Genomic DNA, 21,535 nt, shown 5'->3' with positions numbered 1-21,535 from the left:
TGAGTGATAATAGGGGGCTATGCACACAGCCCCTGGATTCATTCTCGGCTTTCTAAGAATTCCCCCCAAAACTAGATACCACTTTCTTCCTCTTGGCTTTTATTCTACCCAAGGCCGAACCCCAAGTCTAGATCAGAAGTTCTCTAACTGTGGAAGTTTCCTGTTTGAAGCATTGGTTCTCAGTGCCTTAATGAGGTGAGCCACCTGTGGGGTCACCTGAGGTTTTTGTTAGACTGTGGATTCCTGGGCTGCATCCTTCAGATTCAGTAGGTCTGGAGGAAAGCCTAGGCATCTACATTGTAAGTGTTTTGAGTGATCTACTGATCCAGGTGGTCAAAAGGCCACAATTGAAGAAATGCTATTTCTCGGCCCTCATTATGAATTCTCACAGCGGAGTAGGAGACGCCAAGACCACTTCCTAGAATATCTCCTTCTAATTGGAAATAGCTTATGCAAGTGAAACGAGATGAAGTAGATAATTTGGATTGAAAAGGAAAAACTGGTACATACGAGAAGTATGAGTTTAATGGGCCAGAACGTAAAACTCTGAATCCAAGAATGCTAAGTATGGAAAACTTCCAGAAAGAGTAATGAGAAGATGATTTAAAAAAAAAAAAAAAAACTGAAAGAAGAAAGCACACATACCATAAGAGTTCATGGACTTGGAATTTGACTTTATTATACTCAAATACAATTTTAAACTAGAAATAATTTTTGTCATTGTCAGAGCCTGACTTTTGTATAACTTCCTACCTTTTCAGCCAAATTACTAACCACAAGACTTATCAAAGTTCTGTCGCACTGCACATCTTTATGTCACCAGAACTACCTATGGGCGCCTTTAAAGCCTTCTCAATTCCCTTGAAACCTATTCTTCTCTAAGAATGGATTGAAGGGAAATTAGTGGCGGAGAACTGATAAGCATTTACAGTCAAGAAAGCATTTCTCAACAAAATACTTAGGTTCTAATGCTTTTAGTGGTGGTGAATTTAATATGAACACTTACTTTAAAAGCCTTCCATTGTCACTTATTAATGAAAATGAAATACTGATTATCATATTTAAGCTGTCAAGATAGTAGATTAAACATTTTAAGGTGCTAGAGAAGAAATTTTTTATTTGCTACAACCTAAACTTGAAAAATAAACAGTAGACTTAGTCTTTTGGGTTGCATTTTTAAGCCCATTTTGCTTTTGAGAAATATCCTATAATTCTAGTACATTTTTAGCTTTGTCACGAACATCTCATAAGAATACAATTCATCTAGACCCTTTATGCACTTTAGAGATGAGGTTGGTTTTTAGTTTCACTCTTGAATAGCCAATTCAGCAAATCCAGGGCCCTTGTAATAATTTGGTACTACATGTGACATCTTACAGAAATCTTTGGCATCTGATTTTAAACAGTAAGTGCTCCAAGACTAGGAGAGGGCAAGATTGTTATAGGCCCAGAGTTCTTGCAATTTAAAAAAAAAAAAAGTTAAGGACTCTACAGCCTGGAAGTTTGCTCATTTCTTTCCTTTTTCCCTATTAACAGAAATAATGGATGACTGTTCAACCAATTGCAATGGAAATGGAGAGTGTATCTCTGGCCATTGTCATTGTTTCCCAGGATTCTTGGGGCCTGACTGCGCGAGAGGTAATGTTGCTCTGTTATTCCAATTGGTTTGGGGATATACACGTCTTTTGAGAACTCGGAATCAGGAGCAATAAGAGGAGGAAGAGAAGTGGCCGTAGGAGTAGCAGCAAACCACCACCACCCCCCACCACAACCAAAAGCTGAGCACTTACTCTGCCACAGACTGTTTGTTATAAACACTCTGTTACCTCTTCTGAATCATACATCCTTTGGAAACCGGTGACGTAGATCTACTGTTATCCCAGCTTATTGTGCAAAGAAACAACCTCAGAGAGGGGCGATAGGCAGTTACCGAACGGGTGGAATTTGTACCGGGGTCGTCCGTAACTGCTTATATACACCCGCGTAAATGGGAAGGGATAGGCAACCAGCAAACCGATAAGGAGCCTTAGAAAGTAAAGACTGGCGAGTCACGAGTGAAACAGCAAACTTTACCGTTTCCTCGACTTGCCCGTAGTTTAATTCTCGAAAAGCTTTAGATAAATCACACTGCGTTTCACCCCATGCGTACAGTTACTATGGTAGAGATGCTTTCTGCTGATTTTCAGTGTGTTCTTACAGTTCTCAGTCTGCTAATACTTTAACCTCAGGTTTCCCAGCCACTCAGATTCCCTTAGATTAAATTCTGCTCAGCTGAGAATTCTATAGCACTTGCTGGCTTCCTGGGAGCATGACAGATCTGGAGGATGTGGGGATTAAGAAGAAGATGGCTGGTATTAAAAATTGACTAAGACAAGATACAGGCCCTGCCCTCAAGGAGCCCATAGTTTTAATAGGGAGGCAACAATGACAAAGCAGAGTTTAAGTATTCTAATAAAGGTCTGCACCAGGTGTCACGGGAGTAGACATCTATCCAGCATAAATGTATTTAAATATATGACTTTTTAAAGAAAACATTTTATACTCCCTGTTTATCAGTTTTTAAACTTTTCAGGTTTTTCTTTCTAAAAGTGGCGTACATCTGTTTGAGGAAGAAAAGCCATAAGAGAAAAAATAAAACCTTGGTTTAAAATAATGATAACAGGGGCGCCTGGGTGGCTCAGTCGGTTAAGCGTCCGACTTCAACTCAGGTCACGATCTCGCGGTCCGTGAGTTCGAGCCCCGCGTCGGGCTCTGGGCTGACGGCTCAGAGCCTGGAGCCTGCTTCCGATTCTGTGTCTCCCTCTCTCTCTGCCCCTCCCCCGTTCATGCTCTGTCTCTCTCTGTCTCAAAAATAAACGTTAAAAAAAAATTTTTTTTTAAATAAAAATAAATAAAATAATGATAACAGTAGTAATAATAATAATAGTTGTTTAACGGTATGTTGGAATCAAAAGCACATACTTGAAATAATTTCTTCACGTAGGATATTTTCATAACTTATCCTTTTTCCTCTCTCATAAGAGGAAAATTCTATTTGTAATCGCAAGGATGTGCCTGTTTAATAAAGGCTAAGTTAGAAATAGTACAAATTTTTGCCTGAAATATTACACAAGAATCAATAGAAGATTGCTCTTTGGAGATTTTAAAAGCATTTTGAGAACACTACAAGTTCATTTGCCAACCTTCAGATTCGTGCCCTGTGCTGTGTGGTGGGAATGGAGAATACGAGAAAGGACACTGTGTCTGCCGAAATGGCTGGAAGGGACCAGAGTGCGACGTTCCAGAAGAGCAATGCATTGACCCAACGTGCTTTGGTCACGGCACCTGCATCATGGGAGTCTGCATCTGTGTGCCAGGATACAAAGGAGAAATATGCGAGGAAGGTCAGAGCCCCATTTTAATCTATTGCTTCAGGCTTTTCTCTCACCGAATTGTGCAACTGTCATTCTGTAGAGATGCATCTAGTAGAGATGCAGGTAGTCTCTGCAAACCGTAAATGTTCAATATGTCTTGAGTACATGGAGAAGGGGGCTGGAGTCTGGGGAACTCATGTCTCTTCAGACAGTCTCTAACATTAACGCAGGGCTGTATCTGGGACACTTGCAGAGCAGTCATGAAAAATGGTGTTTCTCCCCCCCCCCCCATTTCTAACACTGCTTCATAACTTGAGAATTTCCATATTGATGACATTAGGTGTTAATTCAACTGCTTTCGTTGTTCCACACTACATTAGGCTGTATCTTACTTTAAAACACATGCTAAAAATAATCATGGGTGCACATTTGGAATGATTTCATTGAATGTTTTCTTTGGGAGCGATTTGTAATTACCATTATTATTATTGCTTTATAGTATTTATTTTTACATACCTCATGCTGGAACTTGACCTCCATGCCTAAGGAAGCCAGCGGACCACTAATGAGTTTCAAGGCAGTGCCTTTATATTAAAAGTCACTCCAAAGGAACCTTTACACACACGACGCACAAACATATTTTGAAATGGCAATAGTTTCATCATTTAAAGAGACACATTGGAAAATAAGTTTACTAGTAATCAGACCTTTTTCATGCCACATTCCTCAAATAAGACTGATTTCAGAAATAATATTAAACCATTACCATGGGAGATGGTCTCATCACAACTGTTGTTCAGGAAAGAGGCTGCTGAAAATGCACTATAATTGCTTTTTAAAGATGGCTCATTAAGACTATTACACAGCATTCTAAAGGGCTTAATCTCATTCCGCTCCAAGAGTTTAGCTTTCCACCTCCCGTTAGCAATCGTAGAATTTTGGCGTGAAGATTATATCTGTTCCAGTGAATGGCATTGGGCCTGGACAGGACACCAGAGTTCCTGAGTTACGTCTGGAAATCGTTTTTATGGTTATCCAACTGCAGTCATTATGTTTAAGTTGTAAACTCAGACGTTACATGGGCATATGCATGTGCACCCAAACAATGATACCCCTCACAGCATCTACAGTTCTCCATGAAAATGTTTAACCTCATTAATTTAGACCCTTCTGATCAAAATTTGGGAGGCACTTGAAAGAGGACTTAGCTTAAATTTCCCTTCTAGGGATCTCTAAGAAAATGTGTAGAATAACCAAGGTAGCAAGGAGGAATACCCACCATATTTAACAGTATAAGCTTGTCAAATACAGCAGAAAAAAAATGTTTTAAGTTAAAGGTCATAGACCAGAAACTCACAGGCTGAACTGGGCTTATGGATGGGTTGTGTTTGGGTCACACAACAGTGGTGGTGGTAGTGTTTTTATTGGTTTTTTTTTTTTTCCCTATGTGATCTATTTGCCAAAATTTAAAAATAGAGAAGTGTCCTATAAAAATCTCTCATTTTGGTCTTTCTTGAGCAACTGGAAAATCTGATACCATGGGCCTGTGTTCCCACATGGCGATAATCAGCTGGAACCAAGCAGCCGCAGTTTCCTTTAAACTGGACCCTTCTCTCAGTTCCCTCCCAACACACTGGCTTCTTACGTCCAGTTCATCTCATTCATGTATGCTGCTTGCTGGCTCATTCAGACATATGGCTTTGTGCCTCTGATTTAAGTATGACTTACGTATTCCTTGAAGGTGGACTTTTAATAAAACAAACTAAGTTCAGTATTATTTTGTTTGTTATAGTTGTTGTGTTTTAATGTAACAAAATAGCCTCCTTCTAAAAAATATTCTGTACTTTTAGACTTTCCCTCTTGATCCAAATAATGAACAAAATAAAATCAGATGTACCTTTTAGTATTTATTTGCTGATTAGCTCAGGAACTAAAGCACTGTGCTAATGACCGTAAGGTTATGGGCTAATTATAATACAATAGCACTAATTGTAACAATGCTTAGGCTCTGTTCCGTTACCAAAAGCCACACCCGAGACCAGACCAGTCTTATGAATGAAGGCAGGTTTTATCAGTCTGTTTCATTGCTGGAATACTTTTTGAATTACTTATTCAAAGCATACTCCCCTCATTATGTGGAATCATTTTAGTTTCATCTTATTGTATCGAGAGAGTAGAAATTTGGAAACAACCTTGTCATTTCCCATGGAATGGCCCCTCAATTAAAAACACAAAACAATTTTCCCCAAGGCAAGTATAGGGATCTACTTCTAAGAGTTTATACATTTGTTAGAATGTGTCCAAAAATTTCCAGACTCCCAGAATTAGAGACAAATAGAATTACATCTGTGATATTCTAAATCATCAAAGACTATGTCACGGCATCCTGATGGAAGGAGAGGCCACACAATTTTTTTAATAATTTTTAAAATTTTGTTGAGAATGTTACATTTTCAGTGCTTCTGAGAAATTAATGAAAGATTATAATAAATTGATGATGTTGTATGATTTCATGTAACAGCAGTCAGCTCACCTAATACCTAATAATCTAAGCCTAAAAATATGTTTTAATATTTTTAATATTTTATGTTTTAATATTTTTATATATATTTTATATTTGTAGACATATATGTGTAGTATATTTCTATATTTTATATATTGATTTATATGTAATATGTGCATACACACACACACACACACACACACACACACACACACACTACTCTAGACATACCAAGTGAAAGCCGATTCTCAGAGCTAGGATTCCAATTTCAGAAAAGACAAGGAATGACTTCCCCAAAATTCTTAGGCTTTCTTGCGAAGCCAAGGAATTCCTGTTGAAAGCCCACACTGGTGCAGCCACCCATTTATGTGGGAGTACTACACCTTGCGTAACAATTTTAAGCAACGTATGTGTGGTTTCCTTCGTCTTCTAATTTTAGGATGCAACCTTTATGATACCCTACATATTTTTAAGTATTAATCATCTCCTGGTTTGAATACAGCCTTTGTATGAGACATTTTATTACCTAATTTAATACCATATTAATGACGTATTAGGAAATCAAGTGTGAGTATCTCAGTTTCATCATCCTAAAGTATATAGGCAACACCTGTTCACTTTCAACCTTTTTCCTTCTTTTTTGGGGCTTTCAGAAGACTGCTTGGACCCTATGTGTTCCAGCCATGGCATCTGTGTAAAAGGAGAATGTCACTGTTCTACTGGTTGGGGAGGAGTCAACTGTGAAACTCCACTTCCTATATGTCAAGAGCAGTGCTCAGGACACGGGACTTTCCTTCTGGACACTGGGGTGTGTAGCTGTGATCCCAAGTGGACTGGATCTGACTGTTCAACAGGTACACTGGAGTTACCTCCTTCTCTTCCTTCCTCCACTCCCAAACTCTCACTGGCCTTTGCCTTAAGGTAGAACTTGTTAAAGTCTGGGTTGTATGACTTCACGGGTCATAAAGGACTTCCAAGTATTTCCTACGCTAGTATTTTACTGGGTTTTCATATGCAACATGCTACTGGGCTTCTCCTTGTATTTTCCGTTGTAGGTCTGTACTTGAAGCTCTGTCCTCATTCTGTATTCTCCCATAGTTTTGTCTTTCCCTGAGCCTCCTACCATCAGTTCTATACAGGTTATTTCAAAGCTGTATCTCCCCCCAAATAATCCTTCACTTCTAGTCATCTGCTGAGTATTTCCACTGGGTGTTCCATCACTTAGAAACAGAACTTAGCTCAGGAACTCTATTTATACATTGCCATATTGCCGCCCAATTGCTCTTCCCACGACTTGGCTTTCCTTTTCCTATTCCTTACCTTAAAATCAGCTCTAGGTCTCCCCTGTCTAGAAATAAACTTCAGATATCCTAGCCTGTTATTAAAAGCCCACCACAGATTCTCCCAAACCTCTGTCTCCAACCTGTCTTCTACTTCTGCTTCTTGCATGAATCCCTCCTTCTGTGAATGTACTCTGTATGCTCTGCCCCCTCCCAGGGCATGCCACGTTCACACTTTTCTCCATGCCCTTTCCCCGGTGGGGAATGCTGGTACCTTTCTAACCTAGGAAAATCCAGCCCATGGGTGCCTGGGTAGCTCAGTAGGTTAAGTGTCGGACTCTTGATCTCGGCTCGAGTTCTCACGGTTCATGCGTTCAGGCTCCATGTCGGGCTAGGCACTGTCAGTGCGAATCCTGCTTGGGATTCCCTCTCTCCCTCTCTCTGTCCCTCCCCTGCTCATGCTCTCTCAGTCTCTCTCAGAATAAATGGATATACTTAAAAAGAAAAAAAAAAATCCAGCCCACCCACCAAGACCAACTACAGTTTTTGCTATTCTATAAAACCTCTCCTGATCACATCAAGAGGATCCTCTGAAATCCCACCGTACTCATTGCTAGACAGTAAAAATGGCATCGTGATGTAGGTATTTGTGTACGTGATTTGTTTTTCCACCTAAACTAAAAATAATGGGTAGTTCTTTATACTTTGTTTTCTTACCCTTGGACCATGTGCTCATTCAATGAGTAGAATGAACAAATAATAACTCCTACAGAACCTCTGCCTGTGAATTTTGTTGAGGATGTAAAATGACATGTGGTAAACGGGAAAGATTAGGAGCTCGGTGGGACTTTTTGTACCACAGAATTAGTTTATGAACCAAAAAGTCTCCAAACCTGTGCTGTAAAGAAATGAGAAAGCCCCTCTGTTAAGAGAATTAAGCCTAACATGATACTTTACTGTACAAAATTTTGTTGCCTCACATACAAGTAATATGGGAGAGAGGATTGCATTTTACACTTTCAGAAATGGGTAAAATGATAAATTTTAACTAATAATAACTAAACTATAGACCTTAAAATTATTCATTTATATACTTAGCAAATGCATGTGTGCCTGCTGTGTGCTTGTCATGGTGCTTGGTGCTGGGGATGTGGTGGCAAACAAGATGGATGTGGTCCTTGGACAAAAGGAGCTTCCAGTCCAGTGGAAAAGACACTTAGAGCAAGCTAGAAGATGTTTACAAAAAGGAAGTAACTGGGTATTATGGGACTTTATAGTGTGGCTCTAGGCTGACTATTCATTTATTTGCTACATGTCATTGACCACCTTCCATTCCTTCATGTGTCAGATATGGTATGTCTGGAGCTTCAAATTTAAAATAAGATTAACGTTTGTGTTGTTATTAAAGCACACACTCACATAACAATTATTATGTAATAGGCGCTATTCTTTCTTTAAGTTTGTTTTACAGCTTATTTACTCATTTTGGGAGGGGTGGGTAGGGCAGAGAGGGAGAGAGAGAATCCCAAGCAGGCTCTGCACTGACAGCACAGAACCATGAGATCACGACATGAGCCAATATCTAGAGTTGGGACGCTTAACCCACTGAGCAACCCAGGCACCCCTAATGGGCAATATTCTAGGTGTTGTACATATATTCGTTTAATCTTCATAACAACTCTGTGAGATAAGTACTATAAGTGTGCCCATTTTACGAACAAGGAAGCTGAGCTACAGAGAGGTTAAATAACTTGCCCAAAGTCATCCGTATAACAAGTAATAGAGCCGGAACTTGGGCTAATAAGCTATTCTGGCTTCACGTTCTGTACATCTAACCACTGTCCTGCCCTATCCTGTCCTCTAGAGGCCTGTGACCTAATTCACTGTATAAAAAAAAGTATTATTGGACTGTGCTGCAGAACACAAAAAGGGGACAGTAGGGTATTTCTGTGAGAAGAGGCCCCATAGTCAGGGAAGACTTTGAAGGAGTCAACATTTGAATCCACATTAGAAAGATGATCACATGTTCATCACGTGGACAAGAGGGGAAAGAACATTCCAGGCAGATGGAGTAACTTAAAGAAATAGAGCTATGAATGCAAATGCCGTGACTGAGGGTTTGCCAGTCCTTGGGCATAGCTGCAGCCTAGAAATCCAAGAGGAGACAGGGGCAGGGCTAGAACACAGGGAGTTGGGTTTACACACCATGCTAAGGGATTTGCATTTCCCCTTGACACAGTCAGAAGCCACCGAGTGGTTTACAACAAACTGCACGGGAGATAGACCACTCTTTCAGGAACCTGAGAGGAGGCGATGCCTGACCTGGGGGCCTAAGGGACAAGGGCGATGTGATGATCAGAGTTGCCCAGGAGTGGAGTGCTGGGGAGGGCTGGAGCTGACACACGGCGCTTGCGAGAATAGCGAGGCGGGGACATACCAGAAAGGAGTTAGCACAGCAGATGAGGGACAGAGAGGAGCCAAAGATAACTACCCTGAATCGCTAGGTAAAAGGAGGCACCACCAGCTGATACCAAACAAGCACACGCAGAGGGGCGCCTGGGTGGCTCAGTCAGTTAAATAGACTTGATTTCTGCTCAGGGCATGATCTCGTGGTTCGTGAGTTTGAGCTCACGTCGGGCTCTGTGCTGACAGCTCGGAGCCTGCTTGGGATTCTGTCTCTCCCTGTCTCTCTCTCTCTCCGCCCCTCCCTGACCCTCAAAATAAATAAATAAACATTTTATTTTATTTTTTACCTTTTTATGAAATGTTTTTATTTATTTTTGAGAGACAGAAAGAACACAAGCAGGGGAGGGGTAGAGAGAGATGGAGACCCAGAATCCGAAGCAGGCTTCAGGCTCTGAGCTGTCAGCACAGAGCCCGACGCGGGGCTGGAACCCATGAATTGTGAGATCATGACCTGAGCTGAAGTTGGATGCTTAACCTACTGAGCCACCCAGGCACCCCAATAAATAAACTTTTTTTTTTAAGCACAGTCAAAAAGCCAGGTTTGGGCAAAGAGACAGGACCTGGTGAGGTCAGTTTTGGACGTGCTAAGTTAGAGATGCCTGCAGAAGATCTGGGTTGGTAGGTCCCGTGACAGATTGATACTCAAGAATGGAATTTATGGGAGAACTCTGAACTGGAAACAAATATTTGGGATATAGTTCAGACCTTAGGAATGCACATTATTGTCCAAGAAGAGTGCAGAGAATAAGAATGAAGAAAGTCAAGACCCTAGAGAACACCAATATATAATATCTTTACCATGAGAGGGTTCCTAGCATTTAGTCAAAAACTGGCCTCTTTATATATGACTTAATAAGCATTTATTGTTTGAATAGTGAATATGTATCATATAGTTTCTCCCTCAGGCCACTCACATCCCTCATGTGTCCTTCCTGATGCCACAGAATTGGGTAAAATTTTTGGCAATACACCTCTTACCAATTGTACAATTTCAAATATTTGTATTTCCAATGAGTCAACGTGAAATTCCGTGTGCTGAGAGTTTCTCTTTCCACAGCCCACCCCTTCCACCTAATACACAAAGACATGCACCAGGCCTGTCAGCAGAAATGACTCAGAAGGGGAATAAAAGGCTAATTATGAACATGCCTCTACACTTGCCCCCCTTGCGGACGAAGTACCCCAACCCTACGCTACGCCTCCCTCACCTCAAATCACCCTTACCCGTCCAAGTAAATCACATGGTCCTCACCATGCGTGAGAGCCCCCCAATGTGAGAGCCCTATAGAAGATTAGGTCTGGAAGAAAATGTACAGATGTCTGCCTCAATGTTTCATAGATGTGGTGGCCTCTGGGCCACCTGCCTCAGCATCAGTAGGGATTCTAATACTCGGCAGCACAGACAGGTGAAGCAGTTTGCCCAGAGGTGGAAGCCACCGAACTGGTCTAACCCCCTCATTGAATTGTTCATTTCCCCTATTATGTCCCTGTCCTCATGTGAGGCGATGAGATACTTCGTGATCAAACGTATCTATAGCTGGGGAGACAAGTGTGAACAAAGATTTAAAATGCCTCTCACTAAGCTATAAAAGAGAGAGGTGCAACGCACAAGGTGTATTTAGCCTCACTCGAAGGTCTAGGAAGTAGTCACAAAAGACCACAGCCCTGAAGGGGACTGTATACCGCACCTAGGAGTTTAGACTTGATCCCGAGGACAATGGGAAAGCCACTGAGGGGGTTTAAAGAGGTTAGTGTCATGACTATTTACATTTTAGAATGATCACTCTGAATATAAAAAAAGTGAGGTAAAAAGTAAAGAAAAGTTGATATGAGGGAATTTAAGCGCAGATGGAGATGAAAGGATGGGTATGAGAGAAGCTAGGAAACAGGACTTGGTTACTGGATATGTGCCAGGGGAGGCAAGAATTTTCACGGACTCTGTGATGTCCATGGTGGGAGACTGGATAAATGGTGAACACCGCTAACAGACAAATGAGTTACTTCTCTACTAAACAAATTTTCATTGAGCACCTACTATGTGCCACATGCTAGGATCTTGAGGATCAGTGAGGAAAATAAAGATTCCTGCACCAGCGGCGCTTGCAGTCTGGCAGGGGTGAGACAAGTGGTAAACAGTGAAGGATGTTTCAAGTTTTTGAAACATGAGCAAACCGAGAGCCGGAGAGGTGAAAGAAGTCATCCAAGACCAAAGACCTGGCCAGTTGCAGGCAAACTTACAAGTAGGAGCCAGTTCTGCCGATTTCATTTTGTGTCTGGAGTTCTTTTCAGCCCTCCATCCTTACCCCCACCAGAGAAAGAAGGAAGAGTTAGACAAGGAGCTGGCACTCAGGTGAATAGATGAGCTTACAGAGAAGAGCAGGTTCAAGGAGATGAAGGGCATCAACTATCAAGTGCATGAATGATACATTTTTGTCCAGAGATCCCGGACTAAAGCCACACTCATCCATTCTGGGTCCAATAGAAAAAGAACACTAGAATCATCTCTTGCTCAAAGAAGCAAAAGGGTGGATAGGTATGACCCCAAACTCAGCAGGCTCACAGGCAAAAGCCTTCCTAATAAAACTACCAAATTGAAAAATAGGGGCAGGAAATGCCTTGCAAATCTCTAGTGTCATGGTAGGAATAGTCCTTCTGTGATTTTTAAGCTCCATAAAGGTTGTTCCCACAGAGCATATTTAACCATCAAGATGATCTCACTGTGCAGACTTTTAATTGAGTGTGCTCAGTACAGGAAGCAATTTAACATCTGATTCTTATAATGGATCATGTCATTTCAAAGGTGGATATGCTCTTTGCCATTGATCATTTTCTTCCTCTAAGCGCATGAAGCTTAGCTGTTAGCATGTTAACTGTGCTGCTCCGATACCAAAAGGACCACAGTGAATGGTTTACTGATTACTTTCAGTCTGTCTTCCAGATACATTGAGTATTGTCACAGCACCATAGTGATGCTTGATAGAGGCATCTTTCACCTGAGGGTCTCATGGTACTTCACAGAGGTTAACTCATTAGTCTTTAAAAACTACCTCGAGAGGAATACAATCAAAGCTTGTCATACCATGGTTGAGATTTGGATATACCACAGGTCAGACCATACTCCCTTAAAATGTAAATCCTTGCCATGAAATCTCAGTAACACATTTAGCCTGCACTAAGGATATTGGCCCTAACCTCTACTATCATCATTTTAAAATGCATCTACTATATTCCTCTCATAAAATCTGGCATCTCCTGGTCACGTAGTCTTTGAGGGGGAACATAAAAAGCAGAGTTTAGAGCTTTGATGAAACCTATCCTTGATGAAACTTCCTCTGAGCCACCCTGTCTATTGTTACTCACAGATAACTGACAGCGAAATTCATAGAAGGTAAGCATTCACATAGAGAGGACAACTCTTGCTCTTCTCTGCTGTGATCCTCTCTCATTATACTGTACCTTAGAAGTAGATTAATCATCTAGAGAGACATGGAACATTTGGCCCTGAGGTATTCCTGAACATTCTATTTGCTATACATCAGAAACCGTATGAGGTACTATCATTTTGTACCCCGTCCAAGCAGGGTTAGTTCCTGAAGATCCCATAAGGCTTCGTTATAAGGATATTTGTTTTCAGCCTAGCTTATGACATGTGGTCACCTTGTCCATCAGAGAGATGACAGTATATGTGTGTGTGTGTGTGTGTGTGTGTGTGTGTGTGTGTTCGTGGCACAGTGACCTTGAGTAACTCACTTAACTTCTTTGAGTCTCACCTGCTTCATTTGTGAAATGGTAGGTTAGCCAAATGGCCTTTGAGGCCCCTTCCAACACTGAAATCTATGATTCTTGATCCTGTATATTGAGCTTTTGACACTGATTATGAATGGTTCGTGGATACAGTCCATAAACTCTCTTAACTCCATATTGTTTATGATGAGAAAATATTGTAAATAGTTTTGTTTTTGTTATAAAGACATCCACACTTTGATATATAGACCATGTTGTTGTAGAATTTACTTCTACTTCCAGAGGCACACACACACACACACACACACATACACATATATGCATAAATGTGTGTGTGTGTGTGTGTGTGTGTATATGTATGTGTGTGTGTGTGTGTGTATCTTCATTGTAACAATGTCTCATTATGTTTTTAAGTGTTCCCTAATGGATGGTGATATGCATCTACTAATAAAACAGATAATTAGTGGAGGAAGTTGTAAGAGGCTCATATAATTATTTTTGCTAGGGAAACTTTCCTTGATTATACAAGTACCATATGCTTTAAAAAAAAACATTATTAGTTTTCCCCTTTATTGAAAATGCCAGTCATCAAAAGATTTTCATCTGACTGTACATGTCTACCACATACAATATACCACTTTTCTGCAATTTCAAGGAATTGATCAGACCATTTGAAATGATTAGTGTGTACACTGTATTTTTCCTACAGACATTACAGTAGCAGCAGGGTCATAAATGCCATTTGATAAAGAAGCTTTGTTCAAAATGTAATGCACATACTATGGGCACAGCTATGTAGCCATCCATCATGCCAGTGAAGAGAAAAATCTTCGCATGTAGAAGAAAACTAGAATTTAGCATCTTCAATAGAAGATAGATAACTAATGTAACGAGATTAGGTGCCTCGTGTTGCAGGTACTTTTCCCTATTCAGTTTTGGACTGAATTTCTTAGGAACTGTAGCTGAGCTCTCAGAAGAAATGTTTCTGTTAGTGAACAAACAATGTTAGTATATCATAATGCTACAAATTCCCTGTACTTAAAGAAAAGCTCAAATATAGACACCTAGTCACTGAATTATGATAGGAGGTTTTAGAGTGATTTTTAGCAACAAGGACAAAAAGCTTGTGACGAATCCTTACATAGGCTTAATTAATTTGCTATTCAAAGTTTGACAGTCTGTGATCAAATTTATTTTAAAGTAAATCTTTTTCTACTCCGTAAAATAATAAAGAATAAACCTTCAGGTGATGCTGATTTGATTGATTTAAACAAAAGACCCTGCTTGATACAGTGGCTACACCATTAATGCTACAGTGAGGTGAAAGCATTAACTCTAGATTATTGAATCAGTAAGTGAAGTTCATTGGTGGCACTAGAAATACAACCCAAAAGCATCCTTAAGAGAATTAAGTCAAATTAAGCATGTAAGACTAAATCCACAGATTTATCTTTGGGAGGTAGGTATGAAGTAGGGGGAAAAAATCACACTATTATCATGATTTCCTAGCAACACATCCTACTCAGAGATGATTTGTCACCCCCTAAGCCTTTTTTTTTTTTGTCTCAAGTGAAAATAGAAATTGTGCCTAAAAAATATGCTCCTATTCAAAATTCCTTATCTTTATAAAAGAGAGTTCATTTAATGGCCATTAGATTGTATATGTAGTCAGGTGATGTGATTCAAAACACATCAAATATCAAATGTTTTCCAAATACATCTTTTCCATTTTGTTCTGAGACAATAAAAACCACACCTGTAATGCCATCATCATTAGCAGGCAGCAATGCAAAAATCCAGGGAAACTTTTGACAATTTGACAAGTTTGAACTGAGAGGTAAATTTGCAGCTGCCTCTGTGTAAATCTGAGCTAACTCTACCAACTGTTCCAGGACATTAAAGCCCTAAAATTGTTTTGCAAACCAGAGACATATTTAAATAAGGTGGCAACGGTGAGGCAAAAAATGGAAGGAAGCGTGAATGTGAGGATGTGTGCTTACTTACATGGCTAAAGTATAGTTAATAATAAGGAAGGCAGTTGGACAGATCGAGAGCAGCATCTAAAGAAAACAGGCAAATTCTGTGTTGGGCTTTAAATGAACTCCTCTCATTTACTCAAACGCGAATTCTGAATCCCAGATTCATTTGCTATTTGGCCTTTTTCTTCATTGTTGTTTATCTCCATGAAGTGAAAGCAGAGCCACCAAAGGGTCTACCTAAAAGGTGTATTTGACTCTGCAGTCCCCTGACCAGGCAGGAGGAGGTGGAAAGATTTCACAGTGGAGATGGCTGTGAAAGATTAAAAGAAGCTAGAATGCACTTGTGCAAAACTGGTGGCCAGGACATGAGGAACAGATCAAAATAAGTCCCAATTCTGCATGTCAAAATCAGACGATTAGAAATATTGAAGAGCATTCCATATAATTTCCCTGCCCCCCACCCCAAGAGATTGAATGACACTTTCATTCCTATAATAAAAATATCCTACGTTTATCTGACGGTTTTGATTTTTTTCTTCAAACACTTGCCTGCTCATTTTCCTCATTTCATCATTATGGACATAATATGGGGCCAGTATTAGAGTTTGGACTACACATTGATCTGTGATTATACAAAATACCCACAAAATACCTGAAGGACTGTTCTATATATTCTGAGTCACTGGAGAGAAGTAGAAGAGGGATAGGAAGGACAGAAATTAGTCTTTCATTAAACAGTAAGGACAATACATTTTCACCTGGAAATCTCGTAAGGTGGAGCTCACAGAAATTCTGAATGGGTACTTGGATCTGCTATAAAGACCTTGACTTGTACCCAGGCTTCCAAATTCCCAGGAACCTAGCAAAAAGGTTTCTATTAGTCTCATAATGTCCATAAGGTATAAGTCGAGTAGGTAATAGTTTCCTCATTTTGTAATTGAAGGCACTAATTTGCTTGGAGACACAGGACAACTTACTTTATTTTGTATGTTTCAGAGTTGAGGCTCGCAATAGAATTCACAGCCCAATGTCCCATCCTAAAGATCAGTGCGGATTAATGTTTTTAATCTTGTTTGTGAGTTGCTGAGTTTCTTGAATGTAAAGACCCTTCTCTTTAATTAGTCATAGAAAATGTTTAGTCATTATCTCTTTAAATCTTGATTTTGCCAATTCTCTATTACCTAATTTTGGAAGTTCCATTAGACTGTCCCACCCTGCCATTTACTTCTTTTTCCTATTTTCCATTTCCTTGTTATAGGTAATTTCTTCAAATTTGTCTTCTGACTCACAAAATGTCTCTTCAGCTCTGTTTATTATGATGTTTAACCCTTCCACTGAGTTTTTAATTTCAGTGATTACTTTTCTAAAATTTTAGTTTTTTTTCCCAAATATTCCTCATTAGTTTTTGGTAATCCCTTCCTCTTTAATACTGTTTGTGGTTACTCTCTTTTCTTTAAACATATGAAACATAGTTATTTTGTATGCTGATAAGTGCAGCGTGTCAACTGTTTGTGGGTCTGGGTCTATGGTTTCTATCAACTCTTGCATAGGATGGCTTCCTTTCTTGTTTCTGCTCTTTTTTATTGTGAGTTCAAATATGTTGAAATTCTCTCTGAGTCCTGTGTGAAGAAAATATTCCTCTGGGGAGGATTTACGTTTGTTTCTGTTAGGAACCCATCTCCTACAGATCAGGGTAAACTTTAAATTTAAAATCTCAGGTTGCAGTTTTTTGACCATACAAATAGTATAAATTCAGGCCCTAAGCACACATGAAACTTGGCAAGTGGCCATGAAATCTCAGAGGAAGTTTGTTATTTAATATCTTCAGACCTAAGCCTGAGACAGATGATTTTCTTCTGTATTGGTTTTGAATATGGATCCCCATTCCTGCATAGGCCCGAGGTTTAGGTAATAATCTGTTCCCCACTCTGGACCCTTACCAAAACTACTTACAGGAGATACCTCCAGTGTCCTGGTAAAGCTTTGACTTTCAGTGTAATCTTAGGCAAATCAGCCACTGTGGGTCTCAATTTATACATCTGCAAAATGTGTTTTTCAGCTCAGTTCATGTTTAAATCTCCTTCTTAGTAATTTACATTTTTTTACTCTAAATTGAGAACAAGTTTTAAGTTCCAGTTAAATCAAGAATTCTTTCTACTAAAGTATGGGTGAACACATTAGAGTCCAACAAACTTAAAAGAGTTCATTCCATGCTAGCAAAATGGTTCAGTTAATGTGCATTAGAAGAACATTCTGAGAAGTATTGTTCAAAAAATACTCCTGAAACCATAACAGTCAAAATTACCAGTGGAGTCAAGAGTAAACAATTTCAGCAATAAAAGAGAACTTCCCACACTTATCTGCTCGGTCCATTTATTTTTAAAATTTTATTCTGCATGTCAAGCAACGTGAATTTAAAGCACTGTAAATGCCATTGCCTACTCTCTTTTCCAACAGGCTCCCCTTTGTGCATTTCTTCTTTGACAAACTTATTGGCATAATCATGGAATGTTTTTACTCTATCAGATTTTAGAGACCACCTAGTTTTGCGCCCCCCCCCACTTTTGTAGAAGAGAAAACTGAGGCCCAGAAAGGTTGAATGACTTGTGTTAGGTCATGCAGCTAATTCAGCCCATAGTTAATATGAGAGACAGGTCTCAGGATTTCTGGTTTAGACCTTTAGTTCAATATACTATTCAGAGAAGTTTGTTCAAATTCAGATATTACCTTTCCATTGTCAGCACTAACACTGAATCTAGAAAAATGGCAATGAACATATATAGGGCAGCGTCCCGGTACCTCTTCTTTGACTGTCAGAAAGTTATGAGGATTTTCAGAGATTCAGCATAGAAAAAATTCAGACAGGGGTGCCTAGGTGGTTCAGTCAGTTGAGCGTCCACAATTTGAGCTCAGATTGTGATGTCACGGTTCATGGGTTTCAGCCTATATTTGGCTTTGTGTAGACAGCCTGGAGCCTGCTTGGGATTCTCTCTCTCTGTGTCCCTCCCCCGTTCGCACACACACTCTCTCTCTCTCAAAAATAAATAAATCATTACGAAATTAAATAAAAGAAAAAAAATCACACAGAAGTGAACTCAGATCCCAGCTCTGCTTCTAAGTTACTGTGTGACCTTCCCTAAGTTACTTGGTTTTTCTGAGCTTCTCCTGGAAAATGGGGAAATAATTCTTACTCTGTAGGGTAGTTGTAAGGGTTAAATGAGATAACATATGTGAAACACCTAGCAGAGTGCTTCTCTCATCATAGACATTAAATTATAATAATAAATGGTAGCTATTATTGTCATTATATTTCAATTCTCATTGTAAAGACACATTTCAAAGACAAATCTTTTGTAAGTAGAAGATAAATTAGTAGCTGTCTCAAAGAAATTCATTTTCAGATACTGTAAAGCTGAATTAATTTAAAGGAGTGTGAAAATTCTTTCTACTCCAAAGTCATTGCATTCTTTTGTTCCTACCTAAATGGTGGGGTTTCCTGTGTTTATGGGATAGATGTTTCGTGGAAAAGTTGGCCAAAAAGTAGTTGTCTATCTTTTCACTCCCTTTCCTTTAAGTTCTGCTGTTCATTATAAAATCACAGTCAAGGAAAATTTATATTCCTGGTTATGTCAGATAAGATTAGAGTTCAGTGACAGGAAATACCTCCCTCAAGGAAAAAAAAAGACTGGCTTAAGGAAGATATGAGTATAACCTTCCTCTTACACGAAAGAAATCTAGAAATAAGCAGTCCAAACCTTGTGTGATGACTCCAGAAAGCTTCTTGCTTATACCTCTACTACCCTTAGGATGGGACCTTTATTCTCCTAGAATACAATGGCCTCCAGTGTTCCAAGTTACCACATCTTGGTTCCAGGAAAAATGAAGGATTAGGGAGGAGGAAAAGAGCCTGTCCCCTCTCTTTTAAGGAGACCTCTTTGAAGCTACTGCTGGAAACATGCATTTATATCTCATTGAACAATAACTAAGTCACATGATCAAACCTAGATACAAAGGAAACTGAGAAATGTAATCTTTATTTAAGGAAGTTATGTGCACAGGTAATTAACGTCAAATTTTGCTGTAGTTTTCTAGCTCCCAACCAACACAACAGCATAACATGATCAGTTCCGTGGTAGTGACCACTGTGTCCCCAACATAAAGGCAAGCCCATAGCTCCACAGAAATAAAACTTCTCTTTGTCTTGCGAGCAGTGAAATACTTCAACTATGGATCTTCTTCATGCTTTGGTATGGAGAATCAATTAAAGTATTTCCTTATTAGTTTTTTCTATTTACTTCATGTTGAAATGATAATATTTCGGATATATTGGGTTAAATAAATACAAAACTCAATATTAGTATTTAAAATAATTTCACCTGTATTCTTAAGAATTTTAGTGAAGCTACTAGAAAATTTAAAACTATTCATGCGGGGGCACCTGGGTGGCTCAGTAGGTCAAGCCTCTGACTCTTGATTTCGGCTCAGGTCATGATCTCACGGTTTGAGAGTTAGAGCCCTGCTTCAGGCTCTGTGCTGACAGCATGGTAGGATTCTGTGTCTCCCTCTCTCTCTGCCCTGCCCCCACTCATGCTCACTCTCTCTCTCTCTTTCTCTCTCTTTCTCAAAATAAATAAATAAACATTAAAAAATAGAAAAATAAAATTATTCATGTGGCTTGCATTTCAGGCTCATACTATATTTTTGTTGGACAGCACTGCTCTGACATATGGCAGTATTAAGTTTAGCCTGCAAAACAGAACCAAATGTATCTTCCAAACTAAACTGATTATACTCAAATACTAAGGTACCTGAACAAGGAAACTTATAGTATAGGATTGTTGGCAAAGTCAGTTATATGTGGAGAATGTCTACCAAAAATTATGATTTTTGGTTTTAGTATAATTGACCAAGAATCTTTCTTGGCAGTAATAAGACAGCAAGGGTGACCATTATTAAAACCACCTCCAGTTTATGACAATAAAACTATAGTAAGGAAACATAAAAGTATGCTTTTATTTATATTTTCTAAAACAGGAGAAGCATCAACTAATTAATAAAGTTCTACAAATTACAATAAAGAATACAAATGTGGGCCAATCGTAAAATAATTAAATGCCTGATGATAACCTACTTCTTGTGTAGAACATAAGCCTGAGAAGCCCAGGCTTTCAATTTCTTAAGAAGGATACCAACATATCTTATAGATAAAATATCATGTAAATAGGTTTATAACTTGGATGGAGTAAAGAGGTTTTATGTAATCATGAGTCAGAGCACTCTTGGTCCACCCAGAAAACCTATAGAGATAATAAACTGGAAAAGATTAGAGCTTGTCATTCAGAGTGGATCTTGGATGGTTCTTAGGCCATGAAATCTTCCTCAGATATTTTATTTAGCTTGTTTGCAAAATCATGTGTGTTATATGAAGGAGAATTACTAGGATGGAGCCAGGCTGCCCAGGCTCACCAAGTTATCAGTTGGCATCTGAGCTGCCATGACCTCATTGACCATATTTGTACTTTGCGTAACTGTCACGGAGCCTGGCCTCTTTATGGGATGGAACAACCAAACTCATATCTTTCCACAAGGTCATTTTAAATAGGAGTTTTTACTTAGCAATGAACTTTTTTTATTTAGATTTTGGTTAGTTAACATACAATGCAATATTGCTCTTAGGAATAGAATTCTGTGATTCATTGTTTCCATACAACACCCAGTACTCATCCCAACAAGTGCCCACCCGTCTAGCCTCTTCCCCTGCCCGCCTCCCCTCCAGTTTGCTCTCTATCCTTAAAGTCTCTTCCAGTTTCCTCCCTCTCTGTTTTTATTTTATTTTTTCTTCCCTCCCCCTGTGTTCATCTATTTTGTTTCTTAAATTCCACATGTGAATGAAATCATATGATATTTGTCTTTCTCTGATTGACATATTTCACTTAGCATAATGCACTCTAGTTCCATCCACGTTGTTGCAAATGGAAAGATTTCATTCTTTTTGATTGCCGAGTAATATTCCACTGTGTTTATATATCATATCTATAATGAACTTATCAAACTCAACACCCAGAATACAAATAATACAGTGAAAACATGGGCAGAAGACAGGAAGAGACACTTTTCCAAAGAAGACATCCAGATAGCTAACAAACATATGAAAATATGCTCAACATCACTCATCATCAGGGAAATACAAATCAAAACCACACTGAGATA

At 39.3% G+C, this 21,535-nt stretch overlaps 1 protein-coding gene across 1 annotated transcript in view; it reads left to right on the top strand.

Annotated features, from left to right (window-relative positions):
• TENM1 (teneurin transmembrane protein 1) overlaps window positions 1-21,535 on the top strand; it is a 734,132-nt gene that overhangs the window by 480,092 nt on the left and 232,505 nt on the right. Inside the window, exons 11-13 of the mRNA XM_042974325.1 lie at window positions 1,537-1,638; window positions 3,189-3,383; window positions 6,510-6,710. Of these exons, the coding sequence (XP_042830259.1) occupies window positions 1,537-1,638; window positions 3,189-3,383; window positions 6,510-6,710 (498 nt within the window). The remainder of the gene's footprint in view (window positions 1-1,536; window positions 1,639-3,188; window positions 3,384-6,509; window positions 6,711-21,535) is intronic.

Source organism: Panthera tigris, chromosome X, assembly GCF_018350195.1.
Source record: "Panthera tigris isolate Pti1 chromosome X, P.tigris_Pti1_mat1.1, whole genome shotgun sequence".
Lineage (NCBI taxonomy): Eukaryota > Metazoa > Chordata > Mammalia > Carnivora > Felidae > Panthera > Panthera tigris.
Note: the sequence above shows the minus strand (reverse complement) of the source record. Positions and strands in the feature narration are given on the sequence as shown.